The sequence below is a fragment of the Pyrgilauda ruficollis genome, unplaced genomic scaffold, assembly GCF_017590135.1.
Source record: "Pyrgilauda ruficollis isolate IOZ18807 unplaced genomic scaffold, ASM1759013v1 scaffold7, whole genome shotgun sequence".
Lineage (NCBI taxonomy): Eukaryota > Metazoa > Chordata > Aves > Passeriformes > Passeridae > Pyrgilauda > Pyrgilauda ruficollis.
The window spans coordinates 4202294-4225794 of NW_024528821.1; the positions used below are offsets into that span (position 1 = coordinate 4202294).

General features: G+C 55.6%; 1 protein-coding gene across 1 annotated transcript in view; it reads left to right on the forward strand.

Annotated features, from left to right (window-relative positions):
- The first annotated feature begins 297 nt into the window (after positions 1 to 297).
- The window catches only part of EFNB1 (ephrin B1), a 48941-nt gene continuing 25737 nt past the window's right edge, over positions 298 to 23501 (forward strand). The window contains exon 1 of the mRNA XM_041485068.1: positions 298 to 517. Within this exon, the coding sequence (XP_041341002.1) occupies positions 402 to 517 (116 nt within the window). The 5' untranslated portion in view covers positions 298 to 401. The remainder of the gene's footprint in view (positions 518 to 23501) is intronic.

Sequence of the window (23501 nt, forward strand, 5' to 3'; positions counted from 1 at the left end):
CTCGACGGCGTGGGGACGGGCCGGTGCTTCGCCCATACCGGCGCTCTGCCAGCTCGTCCCCAATGCTGTCGCCTCTTCGCCCTCCCCCCGGTAACCCGCTGGCAACGGCCGGCAACGAGGGGGGGCATAAAAAAAGCAAAAATCCACCGCGCTCCCCTTAAGAACCCACAATGGGCGTGCCCTCCCTCAAGGCCCCCCCCGCTCCGCTCAGCCATTGGCCGCTCGTCCGGGCTGTCCGCGCCGCTGCCTGCGCGGAGGGGTAGAGCGGCTGCCGCGGCGGGCGGCGCCTCAGTCGGTGCGGGGCGGGCGGAGGCGGCGGGTGGGGAGCGGAGCGGGAGGAGGCGGCGGCGGCGGAGCGTGATGGGCGCCTGACGCCCGGCCCGTCCCGCCGCCGAGGGACGATGGCGCGGCCCCGCGGCGGGCGGTGGCTGCTGGGTGTCCTGCTGGCCCTGTGCCGCCTCGCCGCGCCGCTCGCCAAGAGCCTGGAGCCGGTGTCGTGGAGCTCCGCGAACCCCAAGTACGTGCGGCGAGAGAAGGGGGGGGGTCGGGAGGGACGCGCCTCGCACCCCCCGCGGGGAAAAAGGCACCGAAACCGCGTTCTAAATGCGGATTTAATGGAAACAGCGAGGTTTTTAAGGTAAAATCGCGCCTGGAGGCTGCGGGCGGCGGACGGAGCGACCCCCGGCTGAGGACGGACCCGCGGCGCCGCGCTGCTTTTCGTACCAAAAAAAAACCTTCTTCCCTTTTTTCCCCCCGATTTTAACTATGCTTCCACTTCTCGCAGCTTTTTCTCTCTTGAAATCCATTTTTATTTTTGAAAACCGCGTTTTGTTTCTTGATTTTTAATTTTTTTATTTTTTTTTTTTTTTTTTTTTTTTCCCGGATCGCTGCTTGCCTCCAGCGTTTGGATTTATTACCTTTTTTTTTATTATTATTATTATTTTTATTTTTTCCCTGGGTTTTGTCATCCGAAATCAGCCGCGGAGGAAGGCGAGGGGATTCGTTCCGCCCCCACCTCGGGCTGGGTCCGAACAAAGCGGGCGGTGGGGCTGCTCCGCCTGTAGAGCCACCTAAATTCTATAAATTTATACATTTTTATATAAATCTGTGGATGTGGACGCGGCTGCCGTGCAGGAACAATATGAAGGGCGAGGAGGAGGAGGAGTGGGGGGTGTTTGGTCGCCCCTACGCCGGGGCTGGTGGTCAGGATGGGTCGGTGGCCCTTGCTCAGCTTTATCTTGTAGATCATAGAATGTTTATTTATCTTACTCCTTTCTCCCTTCAGAAAATTCCTGCTTTTAGCCTGCTGCTTTTTTTTTTTTCCTCCCCACCACACTTCGCAAGGTAAAAAATAACCCAAAAATAATCCAAAGAGTTTTTGAGGGTTGGAAAGAACCGAAACAATTTGGACAACATTCCTGCCTGGACATGTATTCCAACCAAATGTTTATTCCCTTGATTTCTTGGTGGGGAAAAAGGAACTTTTCAGGCACACTTTGCGTGTCCCCAGCTCTGGAAGCACCGGGACGGCGGCTCCGGCACTTCGTTCTCCTCGGTGTGTTTTTCCTTTCCTTTCTTTGGGAGTTGTGGCAGTTGGCTGGGAGCAGAGAGAGCGTTTTCCCTCAGGAATTGCCCCGCTGGATTCGTGAGCTTGGTGAGGGGCAAGCAAATTGTTTCCAGAAAATAGAGATTTTATTTGCGAAAAGGCAGCTGGAGGTGGAAGCGGCTCCGGCTTGGTGGTGGAGGATGCCATGTCACCCTTCTTCCCTTCCTTTTCATGGGTTTTCCTTAAGCTCCTGAGGACTGGGAGGAGGCCGTGGCCATTGGCTGGCACAGGGGTGACACTCCAGGACTTCCCTCTGAGCCCTGGAGTGGTGGCCTTGGAGATGTCCCTCCCTGGTGGGGTGCTCACGGGGAGCTTGAGGGGTTCTTTGGTTTTCCCGAACTGGGAGCTTGGTGGTTTTCTGCTCCCAGTTTTTGGGGCTCAGCAGTTTCTGCCTTTGGTTCATGCCTAGTTCAGAACTCAGAGATTGTCCAGATTTGGTTTTTCCCCAGTTCAGATCTCGGTGGTTGCCCACTCTCAGTTCCCTCTGAATTCAGGGATTGAGGTTGTCCACCCTTGGTTTCCCCCCAGTCAGAGATCCGAGTTTGCCTGCTTCCAGTTTTCTCCCAGTTTGGAGCTCGTTGGTTGCCCACTCTCTGTTCTCTCCAAATTCAGAACTTAGTGTTTGTCTGCCCTTGGTTCTCCCCCAGTTTGGAGCTCGGTGCTTTTCCACCCCCAGTTTGGAGCTTGGTGCTTTGCCACCCTCAGTTCTACCCCGCTTTGGAGCTCGGTAGTTGCCCACTCTCCATTCTCTGGGAATTTGGAGTTCGGGGGTTGTCTGCTCTCGGTTGTCCATGGATTTAGAGCTCAGAGGTTGTCTGCCCTGACCCAGCTTTCTGGGAATGTGCATTCCCGTGTGGGGCTGCTCCTGTGGGTGCTTCCCCATCTCTGTATCCCCGCAGGGACAGGAGAGAGTGAGAAGCACCCGAAACGTCGGCGTTTCCACCCAGAAATGGCTCTGCTGGGACATGCACGGGCAGAACCCATGGAAGTGTTTTGCCTCAGTGGGGACTTCCAGGGCTCGGCTGTGATCCCACTCAGATCCTTCCAGTCTGTGCCCCAGCAGAGCAACCCCGGATCCTCGTGTCCGGGATCCGTCGTATTCTTTCCCAGCTCCGAGCTTTGCCGGCTGCGTGGCATCGGGCAGAGCCTCCTCACGGCTGCTCCCAGCAAACCCAGTTGAGGAAACCAGTCAGGGGATTGGTGTGCTGGGCAAAGTCCGGCTCCAGCTGGAGGAAAACTCATGCTCTTGGTTGGATTGGGGTTATGTTCCAGATAGATCCATAAAAACCCCTCGCCACTGTACTTGGGCTTCCAAGCCCCTTCCTGGGGCAGTGCCGGGGCTGTGCCAGCCCCCATCCCATTCTGCTGAGCTTTAACTCTTGTTTTTAGAGTAAAGAGAGCTAAAGCCTTTAAAAATAACACAGCTAAGTGGAATTTTCCAACGAATCCGAGGAGCAAGCGTGGTGCTCCGGGCCCAGCCAGCCTCAGCACAATTGCTGTAAATAAGGAAAATATTTTCCTGCCCTTTCTGGGCAGCTGGGAGCTGTGGTCTCCAGCTCCACGAGCAAGTCTGGGGCTCCTGGTGTTATCAGAGGGATGCTGATAACACATCCGATAGATGGAATGATTTCCTAATTGGGTTAAGTCAGGCTTAAGCTGTGAGCTGGGTTGGGAAGCCCAGGTCGGCTCCTGGGTGTGTGTCCCAAAGCCAGCGGTGAAATCATCGCCCACTTCCCACTCTGAGGATGCTGGGTCTTGAAAGGGAAAAAAATAGGCCTAGGAACGGTTTTGTTGGAAAAAGTGATAATTGTCTCAAACCTGTACTTGGGATGAGCTCACCCTCTGAGTGTGCTTTCCTTGGGATGCCTGCAGAGCCCTTTGGAAGGGGGCTTGGAGAGGCAATGTGGCTTTAATTTATTCCATCGTGTCCAAGGGGGGCTTTGGGGAAAGTGCTTCTGGGATTTACTCGTCCCCTTTGCTGCACAGCTGGGGGGCAGTGGGAGCGTGCTCTCCTTGGACAGCCGGGAATTGCCAGAGGAATTCTGGCTAAATCCTTTCTCAACTCCCTCGGCTGTAATTTGGGAGAAATATTGACCCTGGTGGGCTCCTGTACCGACCGTTAAAGGGAAACATTCCTAATAAAATATGGTTTGGAAAATTCATTTCAGGCTGGAATTCGCCTCCCCAGAAAGTATTTTAATAAGGAGGTGGGGGAAATGGGACACATCATCCACGCGGCTCCGGAGAACGCCTCCTTTCGCCTCTGCTTTCCCTCTTCCCCTTCCAGAAAGTTTTGCTTAGTTCCAAACTTGTTAAAAACCAAATAAATGCATTTATTTAAGGGAAAAAAAAAAAAAAAAGGTGAGGGAAAGAGGGGAAAAAAATCCAGACAAAAGTCTAATCCTTTGTGGTATTTTTATTCTGCCTTTAATGACATGATGGTGTCCCATGGAATTCTGTCAGCGCTGGGGTTGAAGCCTGGCAGATCTTTGCCTCTTTTAATGCCGTTTTACGAGGGACAAAGTGCTTGCGGGAAGGCTGTTTCCGAGGGGAAAGGCTGGCCTGGAGCTCTGGAGCAGGGGGCTCGCACTTGTCGGAGCAGATGGAATGGAATTACGGGAGCCGTGGGCGCAGGAGGCGCTTCGCGATGTCAGGATTTAGGCAATAGGGAAAACTTGCTGCTTATTTTTAATTAAAAGTAGTTTCTGACTTGTGGACACTCCCCCTTCCTGAGGCTGAGAGGTGGAGAATGGAGTTAAATTAAAAAGATGGGAAGTTTAGGTTGGATATTGGGAAGAAACTCTTGGCTGGGAGGGTGGGGAGGCCCTGGCACAGGTTGCCCAGAGAAGCTGTGGCTGCCCCATCCCTGAATGTGTCCGGGGCCAGGTTGGACAGGGCTTGGAGCAACCTGGGCTAGTGGAAGGTGTCGCTGCCCATGGCAGGGTGTGGGGCTGGATGGGCTTTAAGGTCCCCTCCCAGCCTAAACCGTTCCAGGATTTATGATTCTGTGTTCCCATCAAGAATACTGTGGCCCCCCCATGTGCACCTTGGCCTTTCCATCCCACATTTCACCCGAGGCATTCTCCCTCTGCCTGTGCCAGGGGGAAAGGAGCACCCAGGGCTCCTTGCAGGTCGTTTGGGAATGACTTCATTAACTTAAATTAAAAAAAAAGGGAAGGCAGGGCTGCGGCTCTTGCAGTAGCAGGGTAAATACCACTGGATTCCATAAAATGGATTTAACTGCTTCCTTTAAAAGAAAAAAAGAGCCGTGATGGGGTGGCTGATTGATTGTAAAAGGAGCCGGAGCTTTCTCCGGAGCAAAACAGCTGCTGCAGCTCCTTGGATCTGCCTGGCAGTGGGGCTGGACGGGGCTTCCATGGGGCTTCCATGCCAGTTCTGACCGGGAAGCGCTGGCAGGAGTCTGGCAGGGGCTGCTTTCCTCCGCTGCACCTCTTGGCTGGGAGGGTGGGGAGGCCCTGGCACAGGGTACCCAGAGAAGCTGTGGCTGCCCCATCCCTGAATGTGTCCGAGGCCAGGTTGGACAGGGCTTGGAGCAACCTGGGCTAGTGGAAGGTGTCGCTGCCCATGGCAGGGTGTGGGGCTGGATGGGCTTTAAGGTCCCCTCCCAGCCTAAACCGTTCCAGGATTTATGATTCTGTGTTCCCATCAAGAATCCCGTGGCCCCCCCATGTGCACCTTGGCCTTTCCATCCCACATTTCACCCGAGGCATTCTCCCTCTGCCTGTGCCAGGGGGAAAGGAGCACCCAGGGCTCCTTGCAGGTCGTTTGGGAATGACTTCATTAACTTAAATTAAAAAAAAAGGGAAGGCAGGGCTGCGGCTCTTGCAGTAGCAGGGTAAATACCACTGGATTCCATAAAATGGATTTAACTGCTTCCTTTAAAAGAAAAAAAGAGCCGTGATGGGGTGGCTGATTGATTGTAAAAGGAGCCGGAGCTTTCTCCGGAGCAAAACAGCTGCTGCAGCTCCTTGGATCTGCCTGGCAGTGGGGCTGGACGGGGCTTCCATGGGGCTTCCATGCCAGTTCTGACCGGGAAGGGCTGGCAGGAGTCTGGCAGGGGCTGCTTTCCTCCGCTGCACCTGAGCTCCTGTGTTGCTTTGGAGTCTAAGCTGTTCCCTTGAATCCTTATTGCAAAGAGGCTGTATGTGGCAGGGCAGGACCTGCCTGTGCCCTTAGTGGTGTGGCCACGTGGGCTGGGGGTCCCTCTGAGCATCTTCACGAGGTATTTAGGGGTTCCCCCCCAAACAGCTTCACTGGGGGCTCAGGGTTCCCCCCAAGCCCTGTCCCTGTTTTTAGGGATCATGGGTGTCGCAAACAGCCGGAACGCACGAGTAGTCCCTTGCATGACGTCCTTCAGGAGCTTTTTGGATTGTCCCCTATAAACCAGAGGCTTAGCAGTGGGGATGATCCCTTGTTTCCCTGTAGGATTTGTATGTCCCAGCTTCCCCCCAGCTTTCCCATAGCTTTGTGCTCGCTGACCCTGTGGCAAGGCACCCTGTCCTTGGCACAGCAGTGGCCGTGCTGCTGAGAAGTCTGTCTGCCCAAGGAGCGCTGGACTCCAGTGGGAAAACATCTTGGAGCGATCAGTAGCACATGCTACTTGGAGTCTGGCAGCTGGAATAGGGTGGGGAGAAACAAAGCTGATTCCGTTCTGTCTCTAATTAATGATTGCTGGGATCAGGGAGCAGGAGCAGGACTCACTCGGCGCTATCACGGCGTCACATCTGGGCAGGAATGCGCGGCCGGGCTGTGGGGCTTTTGTTGTGCAGGACTGACAGAGAGCCCAGCTCCTTGCTGCTGTTTCCCAATGCTTTTCCCCTTCCCATCCCTTGCTCTCGGTCGGGTGGTGCGGCAGAGAATCCTGCTCTGGAGAGCAGGAGGGAGGTGGTGCTGGTCCTCCTGCTTGTGGAGAGGGTTGGTACAGTCCCGGTGTCCTTCGGGAGGGGTTTTCTTGTCCCTTGTGGGTTGGATCACCAGCTCGTGGCTGTGCTGGAGCTTTGGGGTCCCATCTGTGGCTGAACCCTGCTGATCTGCTCAGGGCTCTGCTGGATCCTCTGGATTTCATCTCCAGTTGGAGCATCAGATCATGTCTGTGCTGGAGCCTTGGGATCCTGTGTCTGGTTGGAGCAGTGGTGCTGGGCTCATGGAGTCTCAGGATCCCATCCCTGGTTGGAGCCCCAGTGCTCTGCTCCCTGCTGAGCCTTGGAGTCCTGGCACTCCTGGCTCCTCCAGCCTGTCCAGGCTTGGTCCCAGAGGAGTTGGACAAGCCAGGGCTAAACGTTCTGCTTGGTGAGGCTGGATTTGTGCACAGTGGGGTTTTCCTGGCCCCTGCCCTTCCGTGGAGCAGGTTCTGCTGGAGCTGGAGCGAGGCTGCGGGCAATCCCCGGAGCGCGGCTCGGGGGCCCTGGAGGATGAGGGGACAGGTTTGGGGGGTTCCTCGTGGTGTTGCAGTGAGCAGTGGCTTCTCTGTGAGCTCTCCCTGCCGGAGCCCCTGGGCGGGATCCGAGCCGGCTCAGGTGCCGGCGTGGCAGTGCTGCCCCGGCCGAGCTGAGCTGAGCAGCTGCACTTCAAAAATGCCAGCTATTTATAACCCTGCTCGCCTGCTCGGGAATAACCTTTTCCTACCCGCAGCCGGCCCTTCCCAGGTGGGCTGCTTGCCCTTTCTGAGGCCATGGGACAGGGCTTTTCCAGGGGGGCTTTGTGAGGGCAGAGCCAGGGGTTTGGTTGGTGTCCAGCCGTGGGCTCCCCTTGCTGTTTTTCAAAGGCTCTATCCCTCTGTGGTGCTGTGCCTGCACAGAGATCCACGTGTGTCATGTCTGCTGGGGCTGGGCTGTGGTGAGAAGCCTGGAGTCACCTGGTTTAACATGGATTGGCCCTTGCTGGTGCCAGCATGGAGGTGCCAGGGTGGGGTACGTGGGAGACACTGCACAAGCTGTCCCAGCTCCTTCTGTCCCAGCACCTTAAGGCTGGAGTTTGGGAAGTTCAAAGCCCTGGAGTGGGTGCCCTCCCTAGTTGGGGGTCCTGGCTGGTTTTGATGGCAGCCAGGGTTGCGTCACTGCTAGTGATGGGACAGGAACATCCCACTTCCCAGCAATCCCTTTCCTTGCCCCTGGCATCCTACCAGGATGAGCCCAGCCCTGTGTACCAGCTGCCCTGCCTGGCTTTTGCCATCCCACCTCTTCCAAGTAGACACTTTGGGAAAAGCAAAGTGCCTTTTCATGGCTTATGAGCTATAAACCCCCTTACACCATTCCCATTGATCCCAGACTGTGTCCGTGTTTTCCTTCTCATTAGGCTGGGCAGCGTCTGCGGTTACTCGCGCAGGGCTGAGGCTCGGCGCCGTCTCCTCTTTGCCACCGATTTTTCCCTTTTAATGGATTTCTGAAACGTGGGAGCACGGCCTGGTGTGCGGGTTGGCAGGCAGGGCTGGCAGCCTCGGGATGTGGAGGGATGCAGGGATGCGCTGGTGCTGGGCTTCGTGCTCTTTGTCTGGGCTTGCTGTAGTATCGCAGCCAAACGCGAGAGGGAGGGACACAGCCCCCTACTCCCACTGGGATTTCAGGGGGCAAATCCTCAGTGGGGTTTGGAAGGGGAATGGGCACAAAGGCACCCCCATTAAGGCTGGGTGTTCCTGTGTGGGGGGTCGGGCGGCTCCCAGTACCGGCAGTGATGCCGTGGTGCCCTGCCTGCGGCCGGCCGGGAGCATATGGAAAGGATCTGGGTGTAATATCCCGGGCTGCTCCGCGGCTTTGCTGAAGAGGCCACTTCAGCAGGGGACGCGGTGTGGTTAGTCCTCCCAGCTGACACATCCCAGGCCTTCCTCCGACTTGAAAGAGCTTGAGTTTGCCTTTGAATCTGAGGATTTATAGCCCTTTTAGGCCTCTCCAATAAAAGCACTGCTCCCTCCTCAGACAGAGCCCACCGTCTCCCTCCTCCGGGCTCATTATCCCGGGGATTTGTGTTGCTTGCTCTCGCTCTGTTGTTCGCTACTGCCGCTTTCTTCAGATGTGTGGCCGAGAACTTCAGAGCAGAAAAGCCGAGCTGGAGTGGCCGCGGGGCCCAGCCTCGCTCCAGGTTAGAGCAAGTATGGATCCACATCCAGTGGTGTTCCCAGAGAGAACCCTTATCTCCTGATGATCCCCTGCAGTTGGGGAGCAGCAGTTCCTCTTTGTTCCATGTGTTCTTCAAGGATTGTGAGCAAACCAGGATGAGCTCCCATTTCATGGAGAGCTTCAAGCAAGTGTCTGTTCCATGTGTCCATCCCATCTTCCTCATCCTGGCACATGTAGATATTGGAGCACCCTCACCCCACAGATTTCTGCTTTCTAGAGGCCCCTCAAGCCTCAAACTGTTTAAAGGGAGGCTTAGGAAAGAGGCCAGAGAAACGACATAATAATTATTGTATTACAAATTGTTTCCTTTAATGGGCCCTGTCGGATCGCTCAGTCTGCTAAACACATTGTGCCCTCCCCCAGCCCCTTCCCACTGCTCCAGCCTCCCCTCGAAACGCTGGCCTGCCAGAAAATTCCTCCTTGTGAGGAGCTGGGGTGGTGGGATGAGGGATGGGGCTGCGTGTGCATCCACCTGCTCCCTCGGTTCTCCACTTGTGAGGGGAGATGGGGTGGCTCCCTTTCTCAATGGCGATCCTCTCCCTGCAGGTCCCTGCCTATTCCCCAGGGTTTTGTACTGCGCTCAGCGTTGCATATTCCACGGGCTTTTGTCAGCACCCTCAGCTGGTTCTCAGGGCTTGTGGACCTTGACTCAAAAACCTCTTGCTGTGCAAGGACTCCCTCCCTCCTGTTCTTTCCTGGCGTTCTGGTGTGTGCTGGCGGAGGCTCCCAGGCAGCTTTTTGGCAGCTCCCAGCCCCGAGGGCTGTGGGGTGTAAGCAGAGGAGCCACCAGCGGCTCTGTGAATTTTTTCGTTGCCCCCCAAAGAATGAACGTGTTGGAATTGGGCAGCAGGTTACGTTTCTTCAAGGCCAGGCAGCAAATATGTTTTAAATTTGGCAGCCGACAGCGGGGAACGGGTGGGAGAAATTTTCCAGGTATTGCATTACACTTTCCCCTGAAAGGGCTCTGCTTTGGGGCTGGGGATTAAAGGGAGGAGAGGAGGGGGACCCCCTCCCTTTCACGTACTCACAGCCCCGCTCTGAGGGTGCTGGGACTGGGATGCCCTCCTTGGGTGCTGCCTATCCTGGGTGATGCCCGCCCCGGGAGATGCCCATCCCGGCTGAGTCAGGCCCTGCTCAGGGCAGAGCTGTGCTGCGGGGGATGATCAGGATTAATTTTTGGGCTTCCTCCCTCTGGGTGCGATGGGAAATTTCCAGCGTGCTCTGGGCACCGCCCCGGCCTGCTGGGCTCTGCCTGGCCCCCCTCCCCTCCTCTCCTCTCTGTCCTCCTGTGATGTCTTTAATAAACGCTTTATGCAAGAGCAGACCTGGGATCCACTCCCAGCACGGACCTGGGGCTCGGCCAATTAGTCAATTATTTCAAAAGAAGAAATTAAAAAAAAAAAAAAAAGAAATGTTATTTTTGTAAGGGAAAGTCTGGCCCATAGCTCAGCCAGCAGCCCCTCTCCTGTGGGAAGAGCTGGGGTGGGGGAAGATGGGGAAGCTCTGCACACCCCCTCCCTCAGTGACCACAGCCTGCAGTTGCTGAATTCCCCGTGTCCCTCTCGTGTTCCCCCCATGTCACCAGGACAGGGAGCTGCCCCTCACACCAAGCAAGGGAGGGGATTTTGGCAGCTGCCTGTGCCCCCTGCTCTAGGCTGTCCCTCCCAGCCTGTCCCTTGTCCATGGGCAGTCAGGTGGGTGGTCCATGAGTGTCCATCCCTGCTGGAGCTGGCACTGGTGCATCCCATTGTTTCCAGCTTCCTTCGCAGCATGTGAGGAGGAGGAGGAGGAGATGCTTCCCCAGGAGGTGGGAAAGGCTGTCCTGGTGCCATTGGGGATGCACAGCCCCCTTCCCTCTCCCTGGGCCAAGGAGGCCTGGCTGGATTGGGGTTTCAGGAAGGCGCTTGGAGGTGTGAAGGGCTGGAGGCAGCTGGAATTTCCCCTTCAGCTGTGTTTGGGTTTAAGATTTGTATTATTCTTCTTTCATGGACATTTTATGAGGCCGGTATCTGGCTGTGCATCCCAGCCAGTTTGTGCCCCCTTTTTCCTGCAACCCCCTTTCCTTGTGCCACTCCTCCACTGCCCCCCCCATTAGTTGTGCCTGGGCTCAACTAATTGCTGAAATAATTGAGGCAGCAACATCCTGGCAAAGCAGTGGAGGGAGGGGAAAGGGGAGAGGAGGGTACCTTGTGCTTCCTGGACTCCCAGCCTTCTCCCACTGCTCTGTCTTTTGGAGCTTCATGCCTGCTGCTCATTTAATGGCAGTAGAACAGCTTTTACCTATTTTCCTTCTTTTTATTTCACTTTCCTGAGCTACAGGAAGACTTGCTGGGAGTAGGGGATGGAGGAAAGCCTGCTTGTATTGCCTTGGCTTGGCATTCCCTACCTGCAGTGAGTGGTTCTGAGATGCAGGGATTGGTGGGGGGTGTCCTACAGGAGTCCATTCCCAGGAGCAGCTCCTGATCCTGGTGAGGTTTAATGCTCAGTTCTGCTTTTGATCTCTGCTCTGACTTGGTGAGTGCTGGGTGCTGTTCCCTAATTACCCCCTTCATGTGGGGCTGTGCTGGGTATTTGTGCTCACCCAGTCTCTCCAGAAGAAAAACCCACCCTGCGAGGGTGTGTGCGGGGCGGGGGAGCCACGTGCTTTCCCAGACCACGGAGGAATCCTCCGGGCTCTCCATATAGCCCTGGGTGCTCCCACCCACGGCAGGCAGTTTCATGCTCCCTGCCTGCTTTCATAACATCCAAGAGAGGCACGAAAGTCTTCGTGAGCCACCTCCCTCTGCTGCATGTGGAGTTTGTGGGCTTGGGGAGGTGGGGGGAGGGTGCCCCTGTTTGAGCCGCTGGCGATTTTCTGGATGTGCCAGCCAGCTGAAAAAGTCCTGGTGCCCATCGGCCAGCCTTTCTTGGCTGGATTTTCCTTTTGGGATGCAAGCTACGTGTTGTCCCTGAGCATGGTGTGGGATGAGGACAATGCCAGGGAGAATGCAGGGACTACCTAGCCTGGGGAGGGGGTGTTCAGGGTGGTGGGGAAGGGTTGTGGGATCCTCCTGGCTCCTGCTCGCCTAGGCAAGGCCTGTTCCTCCTTGTTTTTCCTCTTTGAGGATGGAGGCATGTGGGTTGAGGATGGAAACACATGGTTTGAGGCTGGAGGCGTGTTCGCTTAGGATGGAGCACATGGTTTGAGGATGGAATTGCACGGGGAGCGTTGGAGGCATGGGGACCATCCCACAGAGCTCCCAGAAGTTCATCCATGCCTGTAAAACAGTTGGAGGTTTTTGGGGTGTCAAACTCAGAAGTATAGTGTTGAAAGTGCTGCAGCATCATACCAGGGCACAGGCAAAGGATTAAATACAGTATTGTTGTATTCTTATCTGAGTGGCCTTCTTCCTGAAGGTGCCTGCAGGTGCCTGTCCCTGCTGTGCCCAGTTCTTCTGTGACCTGGCAGGAGGAACCTTGCCCACCCTGCTCTCCATCGGGAAAGTCTCCACTGCCTCATTCGGATGAGGGGTGAAATCCTTTCCTGGTTTATGACAGAGAGATTGCTGATACTGGGAACGGTTCCTTACAAAAGGAGTGGGTGACAGATACAAGAGTGCTAGGATAATTGCTTCCAGATGCTGCCTTCCCTTGTCTCCGGGGCTGTGTGTGTTCCAGCGTCCTGCCAGCTCCAGTGAGCGAAACCAGGGAGTCATCCCAAAAAACAGGGCTGGCTGGAGCAGTGTCAGACAGCTCGGAATGCAGCAACTCCTCATGTCACCCGAGCTTCTGGTGGCCAGTGTGATCCTGTGTGGCTGTGGAAGCAGGTTGGCTTGCAGGGGCTCTCCCAGTTCTGCCAGCTCCTGAGCTGGGGCTTCAGGAGGAGTGCCGAGTGCTGAGGGACCGGGATGCACGCTGGAATTGGCAGCGCTGGCTGCATTGTGCACAGCAGGCGGCTCTCGCAGATCCTGCCTCCTCTTGTGCCATAAACACGGCGTTTTTGGCATCTGGGCTTTCTTGCAGAGAGCCTGGTTGCTGCAGCAGCATTAATGATTATTTATTGGCTCTTAATGCCGAATAATGTCAACATCTGGCTGACGCAGTGCACGCATCCCTATTCCGTGAGGCATCTTCGAGTGCTCGGCGTTGGGTTGGCGTTGGATTGGCATTGGGCTTGTGTGCTTTAGGAATTAGAAGGTAGCAAATGGTGGGGTTGTTTGGATACTCCCCTGAAGGGACAGATTCTTGAAGGGCTTCGCTGCTGACCTTCTCCTTAATTACTGCTCTGCGGCGCCGGCAAGACCAGCTCAAAGGGAGCAATGAAGCGTCGGCACCGGCGCTCGGCCCAGGGCCCCGCGAGGGGAATGCTGCTCCCTCCCTTCTGCCTCTCTCCATGAGATTCCCTGTGCCTGGCAGCTCAGAGCTCCACTCATAACACCTGTGTTAAGGTTAACATTCTAACCTTCATATACACCAGCAGTTGATGCAGGATTTTTCCCAAGATAAATCCAGCTGATTATAAAGGTACCAGGGAGGAAAAGGGAGGAAAATGGCATTGCCGCATGTCCTCACTGATGGACACAGACTTTACCTCCCTGCTGCTTTCCTTGCTTTCAGCCCCAGACAGAGCTTGGAGGGAAAAAGAAAGGAAAATGTGAATGGAGGAAAATTTACTTCTCCTCTGATTCCTGTGTGGCTTCTGAAGGTGAGAGTTGAGTCACTTTGCCTGGAACCAGCTCAGCAATTCCACCTCGTCCCCAGAGAGTGTCTAAAGTCACGCAGGGAGAAATAATGCTGGGGGTTAAAAATAGATGCTGACAATAGGACAGGAGGACTGGAAAAGCTCTGTGTCAGGCAAGGTGGACAAAGCCTGGTGAACAGCATTGGGATTGTGCACTGCTAGTGCTGGGCTTTACTGGGTTAAACTGCACTTAAACCTCATTTGCACTTGGAACCTGGAGCAGATTTCAGTCTTGGGCTTGCGTGTCCATCCGGCAGGCTGGGGAGAAAGCACTTCTGCTTTTAAGGGGCTTGGAAAAGTGAGGGAAGGATGTGGCACTGCTGGGGCCAGGGTTGGGGGAGGAAACAGCTCAGTAAATGCAAATTGCTGGAGGAGGACAGGTGGGACAGGGCTGGGGCAGAGCAGAGTCTGGCACTGGCACCTGTGGACGTGTTCCAGCTCCCCTGGCATTTTAAAGACTCATCTGCAGAGTGAAGCATTTATGCTCGATCCACTTTGTTGCCATTTGGGCTGTGCAGTCATGACCAAGACCAGAGTGCTGTGTCAGGGTTTCCCAGTGCCACCAGTGTCCTCGGTGCTGGGAGCAGGGTGTGCAGTGCTGCTTGGCCGGGGACAGCAGGATGGTGGCTCCTGCAGCCCTTGCTCGGGGCTTTTGTTGAAGCTCACTGAAACCATCTGTGGCCACCGGAGCCTGAGCAGAGCCCCGGGCGACAGCGGAGGCTGGGACGGCGAGTCCCCGTCCCCTCGGAGGGGACACGACCCGCGCCGAGCAGGCGGGAGGAGATGGGGTCACAGCTCCTGCTGGAGCAGGACCAGGAGCGATTCCGGCTTCTCTCTTAGTTTCCAGCTCTTTTCTTTCTCTCCTGTTCCTTCCCCCTGGCAGCGCGCTCGGCCCGCTCCTGGTGCTGCGAGGACAATGGGGCTGCGAGGTGGGGCGGGAGGGGGACGGAGATGAAAGGGGAAAAGTAAAATCGAAGCATGTCTGGAAGGGCATTTTGATGTAAATGGGACTTTTTGATAGACTTTGAGAGACACCGGCAGAAAGGGCACCGGCCCCCTTCGGCATGCTGAGCTCCGGGCTCAGCTCTTTCATTTCCCCAGGAAAAGGGCATTTTTTCACCTCCTGCTGAGTGCAGCCACGGTTCCTTCTGGTGCTCTCTGTCCCCATCGCTGCCCATGTCCTGGTATGGAGCCCTGTGTGCGTGTCTTAACTGAGCTCCAACAACCGGAGCTCCTGTTCAGATGGTGAAAGCAGTGGCTGAAGCTCAGGAAAAGGAGATGGCTGCTTGCAGCCCATGGGCGGCCGGGAGGGCCTGGCTCTATCCCACCTTCCTCCCCCCGGGCAGCTCCCTGAAACCTTCCCCCTGCTTGGGGAGGGCGCGTGTTTGATCCTCTCCCATGCTTTTGATCCCGGCCTTTGTCCTTGGCACCGTCTCGCAGCTCTCGCGTGTTGGTGGAGATGTGGCCTCAACGTGAGTCATCCTTCCTTTCTGCTGCTGTTTTATTTTTCCCTTTTCCTTCTCCTAAGAGAGCACTTAGTAAAAGGAAGCAGCGCATTCATCCAGGAAACGGGAGCACAACAAACGCTTGCCGTTTATCCTTTCAAAGGCGTCTCCCTTGAGCTGTTGCTGCTGCTGAGACAGGCTGAGGAGAGAGGCAGCTGCTGGTGGTGGCCTTGGGATGCTTCCCTGTGCATCATCCCCGGGGTCCCTGGTCCGGCCTGGCCACAGGGAGCCCTTGGGGGGGGTCACCTCCCCTGTGCTGGCAGTGGGGAGCCCCTGGGGGGGGGTCACCTTCCTATGTGTTGGCAGCTCCTGACCCAGCCAAGGTGGGAGGAGGAGAAACGAGGACAGAGCTGCTCCCTGGAGAGAAGTCTGACAGGTCGGGGGGCTGGGAGGGGGGGCCAGGAAGGTCAGTGGGAGCCAGCATCCGTGTTCCCATGCCGGCTGGGGAGCCCAGGAGGAGTCCTGTCACTTCTCATCTCCGCGTTGTCGCCTGAGCCCGGGGCCGGGCTCGTGTCCTCCCCGCACCTCCCTGCTGCTGCCTTCACTTGTCTCACACACCGAGCTGTCAGCAGCCCAAAATTTACTGCTGGCATAAACCCATCAAAAAGCCAAACTGTTGGTCGGTAAAAATGGCAAAGCAATTGCAGGGGAACTTGTTTCTTCCTCTGACAACTTCTGAGTCAGTCCTTTAATCTCTAATCTAGGTTTATGGTCATTTTATTGAAATGCTGGGCTCTGTGGAAAACTGACATGTATGACCATCATAAACCAGGAGTTATGGGAGCCCAGAATTGCCTTGATGGTCTAAGTGTCTGCAGGAAGCATTTTTAAAATCCGTAATTGGGATTTATTGGCCATTGTGGCTCAAACTGTCAGGAGAAAATAAAATAATCAGCCTGGGATTTTTTTCCTCTTCGTCTTTTGACTCTTTCCACATATTCTTAAATCTTTTGGTGCTTTGCTTCCATGCTTAATTCCCTTGTAATGGGGGATGTGGGTGAGAGGAAGGAGACCAGCCCTGCGGGTGCTGCAGCTCCCATCCTGGCCATGCAGGCTACCTGTGCCCTCCTGCCTCTGTGTCTTGCGCCTTGGGATGGCTGGGATCTCATCAGTGTCCCATGGCTGGGATCTCATCAGTGTCCCATGGGATGTTCTGGTCATGGACACATGGGGGATGTGGATGTGGGGACATGGAGCAACAGGTGAGCTTGGAGGAGGCCTCTTGGCTGGTTCCTCATCTTGTGGGTCAGTGAAGTGTTGCTGGACATGGATGTAGCAGGAAGTGTGTGGTGGGCTGGTGCAGGGAGAAGAAACTTTCCTGTGCCCTGTCAGAACCTGTGTCAATCAAAGCACCCATTGCCATGGAATTAAACCAGCACTAGAGCTTGAGGCCAGGGGCACGTTTTGTACCAGCAGCCCATCTAAGGCAGTGCCATGGAGTGGGGCTGGGCCATGCTGGAACGGGCCCAGCCCCACTTGGTGTTCAGCAAACCTTGGGAAGGACCTTGGTGTTCCCCTTTTTTGGATATGTTGAACTGACTCACTTTTCTCAGGGTTTTTTTCCCCAGTCTGTGTTTTGCCTTATGCCTGTCCACGCCCAATGGGGCATGGATTCATCCAGCCTATGGATGGCTCTCCTCAGTGCTGCCATTCCCTGGTGCTGCTGCAGGATGCACCCCCCAAAACTCCTGCCCCTTCCCCGTTATCTGCCATTCCCAATTTTCTCTGCATTAACTTGCCACCGCAAGCAACATCCAGCAGTGCCAAGTCCAGAGTTACCCTGGAATAATCTGCTGGGCTTGATAAATATCTCTGCTTCTGTTTTGTTTAACAAATATCTCCTTTAATGGCACAGCTTTTTGTTAAGCTTCCTCGCATTATCATCCCGCTTAATCATGCAGGGTGACTTCTAAAAGTACTTTTTTAAAAAATGCCACTTTTTATCCAGGTTTTAAAATTGAAACTCATTTTTTATCCAGAGGCAGGATATAAATGAGTCTACTAAAATTAGATTAATCCTAATAAGAATGTCAGTTATCATTTCTGAATACATTAATTTTTTTTAAAAAATTTTACATGCCTCTTTAGCTATAATTGCTGGTGTAATTTCTTACACAGACATGGTGTGTCCTCATGGTTGACAGAAATACTTAATGCAATGTCGACACCGCACTAAGTTCCAAATTAGTGCGTCGCAGACACTGCCAACGGTTTGAACTTTCTCCTTAATAAGTTAAAAAAAGAGAAAGGCAAAGAAAAAAACACCTTACATACAAAAAAAGACTTAAATGGATTGAGGGAGTTGGAGTGAAGTGGGATAGTTGGTAGCTAGAGCCCCATGTAGGGCTTTTCTGGGAGAGGGAAGCAGGAAAGGGATGGAGGAGCTGGAGGTCCGGGAGGAGATTTGGAGTCCACCGTGGGGTTTGTGGGTTGAATCCTGCCTGGGGCTGGCAGCTGCAGGGCGGGATGGAAGAGCTGAGGGTCAGGGAGGAGATTTGGAGTCTGGTGAGGGATTTGTGTGGGTGAGTCCTGCCAGGGGCTGCAGGGCAGGACAGGGAGGACCCACAACAACACTGGTGCTGCTCACTTGGGGTTTTCCCAAGCCAGGATGAAGGACCCCCTCTTCTAGGGGGCACCCAAAACCATCGCTCCAAGGTGGGGGTTGGTCTCTGCTCTCACAGCTCCGGTGGGTTTGAGGATTGCTGTTTTTTGGGGACTGGGGACTGGCTCTGCCTCAGCAGGACAGACAGACACCAGCCTTGGAATGAACTCCTGTTGCATTGGTGGCATCAGCCCTCTCAGGCTCCCAGCGTGGTGGCATGGCTGGGACGTGGCCCCACCCCGGTGGCACACACTGTGTGGAGCAAGGAGCGCTGCTGGGAATGCTGCAGCTAGCGGGATCTTGGGACAAGGCTCTGGGGGATCGCATCTGGCAGCAAAGCAGGGGGGCAGGATGTGGCTGGGGGAGACTTTGGTCTCTCCTGTGGCTCACGCCAGTTTTCTTCCATGAGTGTGGGTGGCAAGGCAGAGGATTTTGTCTGGGGGGAGGATTGGGAACACTCCCCGTCCGCAGGCAATTGGAAACTGCTGGCGCTGGAGCGGGCCAGGCTGGGTGCTCTGCCCTCCTCCTCCTCCTCCCCAGGCCCAAGGGCTGGGTTATTTTTAGGTTTAAACATGAGCTTTGCTTAGTGCCTTGTGAAAGCTCCCTCTGGGAGTGGGAGCCGTGTGTCCTGGCGGAGTCTGGTGACATCCTTGGAGATGGAAAGGAGCACCAGTCCCGAGATCTCTGGCTGGGTTCTGGTTCCTCTCCTCTCCCATTCCCAGATGGAAGTTGTACGTTGGATTGAAGTTCAGCTGTACATGTAAATCTGGCCTAAAAATAAAAGCAAGTACAAGCCAGATCTCTTTGTACTGGAGGAGGGATTAAAACCTGACACTCCTGTGCTGTGCTGGCCTCTCTCCTGGCCCCTCCCTCAGCTGCTGCTCTTCCCATCAGCCTTCAGCTGGGTAAACTGGGAGCAGTGGAAGGGCTGCTGAGGAGGAGCACAAGAATGTCCTAACTCTTTCCAGTGGTGAAACCTTTAGGAGGGTCTTTTTGGTGCAGACGTGGAGAAAATTCGGGCTGTTTTTCCACTTGCAGTAAAGAGGGGTGTGGGCAGCACTGGGAACAGGTCTGGGGAGAAAGGGGCAGTTTCTGCCCTGCTGAGTGACATCCAGAGCAGGACTGGAGGAGGAGACTGGATCCAGCTTCCCTGCAGAGCTGGCTCTCCAGGCTTTGGTGATCGCTCAGTTATGTGCAGGAGGACAAGAGAGGAGAGAACAAATGAACTTTTGAGGTCCTGTGACTCATCTTCAGCTTTTTCTGCCGGACCTAACCCAGCCCCATCCACCCCCGTGGAGCCGGGCCAAAGGTCTGGGGCAGCTGAGTGCAGTGAGCTGGTGGTGGGATTGGTGTGGGAGGGAGGAACATGGGGTGACCTGGTTCAGCTTGGAGAAGGGAAGGCTCCAGGGAGACCTTGGAACCCCTTCCAGTGCTTAAAGGGTCTGTAGGATAGCTGGAGAGGGATTTTAGATGAGAGACAGGACAAGGGAGAATGGCTTCCCACTTGCCATAGGGCAGGGTTAGATGGGATATTGGAAAGAAATTCTTCCCTGTGAGGGTGGGGAGGCCCTGTCATAGGTTGCTCAGAGAACCTGTGGCTGCCCCAGGATCCCTGGAAGTGTCCAAGGCCAGCTTGGACAGGGCTTGGAGCAACCTGGGCTGGTGGAAGGTGTCCCTGCCCATGACAGGATTGGAACTGGATGGTCATCAGGGTCCCTTCTAGCTGGGCAGCTGTGGGCAGATGTGCACATGGCCTGTTTTGGGATGGGGGTTGGGAAGCTCTTAATAACCCCCAGTGCCGGTGGCAGCAGAACAAGTTCTCAGTAATGACGCCGGGGCTGAGGGCTGGTGATTTGCAGCTGCCTGGGAAGATGGTGCTTCCAGACGGGAGCCAGAGCTGGAATGCCAGAACTCGTTTGGCCACTCCGGGAGCCGGGGGATCAAAGGGGCCCGGTGTGAGTCAGGGCGGCGCGGTGGGGGTGACGCTGCTCCTCTGGGACCAGGGGCTGGCAGGGCTGGCGAAACCCGGGAGACCTGTCAGGGCAGGGCAGGGCATCCCACAGCTGGGATGGGGAACCCTCCGCAGGGTTTGCTCCTCCCTGCCCAGTTCCTAACATTGGGATTAATCCTTCAAACCGCAGCATTGCATCCCCGGGCTGAGCCAGAGCCCCAGGGACCTGGGTGGGTGCTCTGGAGCTGCCTCCCAGCCCTCAGAGGGATGGAAACCTGAGCCCTGAGACACAGAGAGGGGCTTCTAGGAGGCAGGAGAAATCCAGAAGACCTTGTGGTTTCTACTGTTCCTCAGGACATGTGTGGGCTTTATTTTTGTGGCATTTCTCAGAAAAATGGGGAGGCTGGTGGCTCCTCTCCCTTGCTTTGGAGGTGGCCAGTGAAGTGGGAAGCTGAGGGATTTGGGGAGCCCTCTTGTGCCCGTTGGAATGCAGGAGCACCCAGTTACTGTCCCATGGAGAGTTTTGAGACTCCTGCCTGCAAACTGTGTGTGTGGGGTGCAGGGTTATGTGGGGCATCAGGAAGGAAGGGGCTCCTTCCCTCCTAAGGCCCAACTACCAGCTGTAACTTCAGCTCTTGGCTCTTAGCTTTCTGTTCTTTTTTTCCCAACTGAGCTTGAAAAATGAGAGGTGAGAAGAGGGGGGATCTTGGAGAACACCAAGGTTTCTGTCAGGTCTGATGTGCTGAGCCCCCCACCCGCCCTTCCCTGTGCCCCCAGCCCTGCTCTGGGGAGGGGGGCCTGCAATTTGCCTCAGTTCTGTCCCGACTGGGGTTGATCTGCATGAGAATGAGCGGGGCTTGGCGGGGAGGGATTGTCTTGGGCTCCTTGGGCATATTCCTGCTGCTTTCCCTTCCAAGTGGGCGCCCGGCCGCCGCCGCAGCCCCTGCCAAAGTAATTCTTTGCTTTGGACCGGGAGACGAAATCTCCTCCGTTTTATTTCGGAGGGGTCAGGGAAGGAGTGGGAACCCCGCTGATCCAACCGTGTTCCCTTTTAACCTGCCTCTCCCTCTCTCCCCCTCCTGGCCCCCCGTCCTCCGGATGAGCGGGGCTGTAGCCAGGGCACGAGTGGCCAAACCGAAGCCGGAAAACACACCGAGCCGAGCGGGAACATGAGCTGCTTCCGATGGATCATTTAATGTCTGCAGCATCCCGGGGCTGGGACTGTGCCGCTCCTGGTGCCGTCAGGGTTTTGTGATGCCTGACGTGTGCTGGGCTCTGTCGTTCTGCCTTCGTGTTCTCCCTGTGGGTTTTAGGTGGTGTTTTTTGGCATGGGGGTCACGGTGCAGCCTCCAGCTGCCAACCTCTGTTGGGGTAGGGACTGGGGTGCGGGTAGGAGAAGGTGAGTGCCCACTGCTGCCGCCGCCCAGCCTCATTGTCTCACTTCTCTCTCCATTCCTACGCCAATTAAAGCGCCGTGTTGCCATTCATGGCCCTTATGGTTTTGTTCAGTTGTCTGTCAGCTCTTGTCAAGCCCTGTCCCTTTCCCCTCCCCCGTTTCCAAAAACAAAACCCCTGACAAACCCCCCTTTGAATCCCCTCTTACCTCACTCCCAGCGTGGGGCCCCATTGCCGGGGGATGCCGGCGGCGGCGGCGGGGAGACCGCTCCCCACGCCGCCTTTGTGGGCCGCCGCCATCCCCCAGCCCTCGGCCTCCCGCTTCTGCCAGCATTAATTAGATAACTCGGCCCCTCTTGATTCCTCCGAGGGGAGATCGGGACGATCCGACTCCAGGGAGAAAATATGGCTTTTCTTCCTCTTTATTTTTGGCCAAGCCCTTGGTTCCGTCGCTGCTGGAGGTGGTTATTGTGCTGGGAAATAACGGGTTTGGGGGGTGGGTGTGTGATGGGGGTGAGCCTGCAGGACTCCTGGTGTTCCTCATTCCCTGTCTGGACCCCAGGCAGGCGTGGGCGGGAGCTTGGGGTCCCCCGAGCCCACGCCAGCGGCTGTGGAGAGTGCTGCAGGTGGCAGCAGCAGCCTGCGCCAGTGCTCTGGCCCTAATTAAATCGACTCCAAAATCCCTCAATTAGCAGCAGGTTTTGTTTTCCCCCTTGCTAGGTTTGCATTGAGATCTTTCGGGTGCAGTGTCCGGGTGCATGGAGTATGTGCGGACTTGGGAGGATGGAGCAGTACATGGCTGCTCATGGCAGGCCCGGCTGCTGTGAGGGCTGGGAGCCTTCCCTCTCCTCCCCCTTCTCTTCTTCCTCTTCCTTGGGGCATGAGAGTGGTCAGCAGCTGTTCCTGGAAGTGATGGACTGGCATCAGGATACTTCCTGGCTGAGCCCACAATAGGACAAAGGAGAACATTCTCCATTTGTGGGTGCTGCCTTCGGTGGTGGTGATCTGTCATCCTCCTTGGAGCTCGTGGGGAGTCTGGCACTTGAATATTCTCCCTGGCCATGCTGTAATTATAGGGATAGCTCAGGGAGAAAGCCCTTCCTGCAGCCCTGCTGTGGCACAGGAGGGCTGAGTCACTGGGGCCAGGGATGTCACCAGCTGTGGTGGCAGCTGCTCTCTGTGGGTGCTGAGGTGTGGCTGGCATCCCACAGTATCCATGCCAGCTTTCCTGAAGCCTGCTGACCTGTTCTCCCAGCATCCTGATGGCTGGAACCCTCCTCTGCTCTTGGCTAGTGGTAGGAGAAGGGGTCTGGACTGCAGGAGGGGGAAGCAGACCTGTCCACAAGCTGCAGGTTTGCAGTTGAAACCAGGATTGTGCTCCTGACTTCTGCTTGAGAAACCCAGCAGTGGTGGGTGTTTTTCTGAAAAAGTGGGCTCTCTGGTGTGTTCCCCAGATGCTGGGTAATGGCTTGGTCTTCAGAGCTATGGCAGTGACTGCAATATGTGAACAAAGCTCAGGGTGCTACAGTGAGACATTCCCTGCATCCCACATTCCCTGAATCTCACCTTCCCTGCTTCCAGGGCTGCTCAATGTAAGCAAGGTGCTCTCTCAACCTTTGGTGTTTGAGGCTGCCTGGGGAGAGTTATGGTGCAGTGTTTGCCAAACCTCTGTGTGAAGCACTGGAGTGGCCTCTTGGCCATTGCCAAGGCCATGGGAATCCCCAGAGCCAGTGGTTTCCCTGTGGAGAGGTGCTGGGAGCCGCGCTGTGACTGGGGCTGGTGTTGAGCATGGACAGACCACACTGCCTTGGGCATCACCCCCCTTTCTGGGCAGAGAGGGGCAGTTTGGGTTTGTTTTCCCTTGCCCTTGGTCCATCCCTTCCTCTCAGTCCCAGCCCTGGCTTGTCCATGACCTGGAGTCAGTCACAGTGCGGAGCTTTCCAGGGTGTCTGTGCCAGGGGACACTGGCTTGGGCATTTCGTAACTTCACCTCAAAAAATGTCACCCCTGGTACCCAGGCGTGTGAGGTGGGGGGTTACCAGCTTGCAAGGAGCCTCCCAGCTGGCAGAGAAGCAACAAAAGGGTTTTGGGGAGCAGTAGAGTTGGAAAATGGCATCCCAGAGCTGGGGGGGGGTCGGTGAGCGTTGCCATGGAGACCCGTTTATGCCTCACTGATGCGTCGTGTAAATCCGTTTGGAAACGAGAAGGGCCTTTTGTCTTTGGGAGGGTTGAATGGGCCTCATTAAACCCGAGATGAGGGAAAAAAAAGTGCCTTAGAGTGTATCTGGGAGGGGGACTGGATGGGACGGCCCTGGAGGGGCTCAGCAGAGGCTGTTCCCTCTCCCAGGGATGGTGAGGAGCTGGTGGGGGCTGGAAGGTGAAAAATATCTCCTTGAACAGTGGAGACCAAAGGAGTGGAGGAGATATGAGCTGCTTTCAGATACCTGGAATTGCTAGTTCTGTGTGGCCACCTCGGCTCCAAAAGGATAGAGCAGAAATAGAAGAGGGCTGCTGAAGGGCAAGGAAAATAATTATCCATAGATTAGCAGGGGGAAAAAAGATGGCAGGCTGTTCTAAAGGAGACTAATA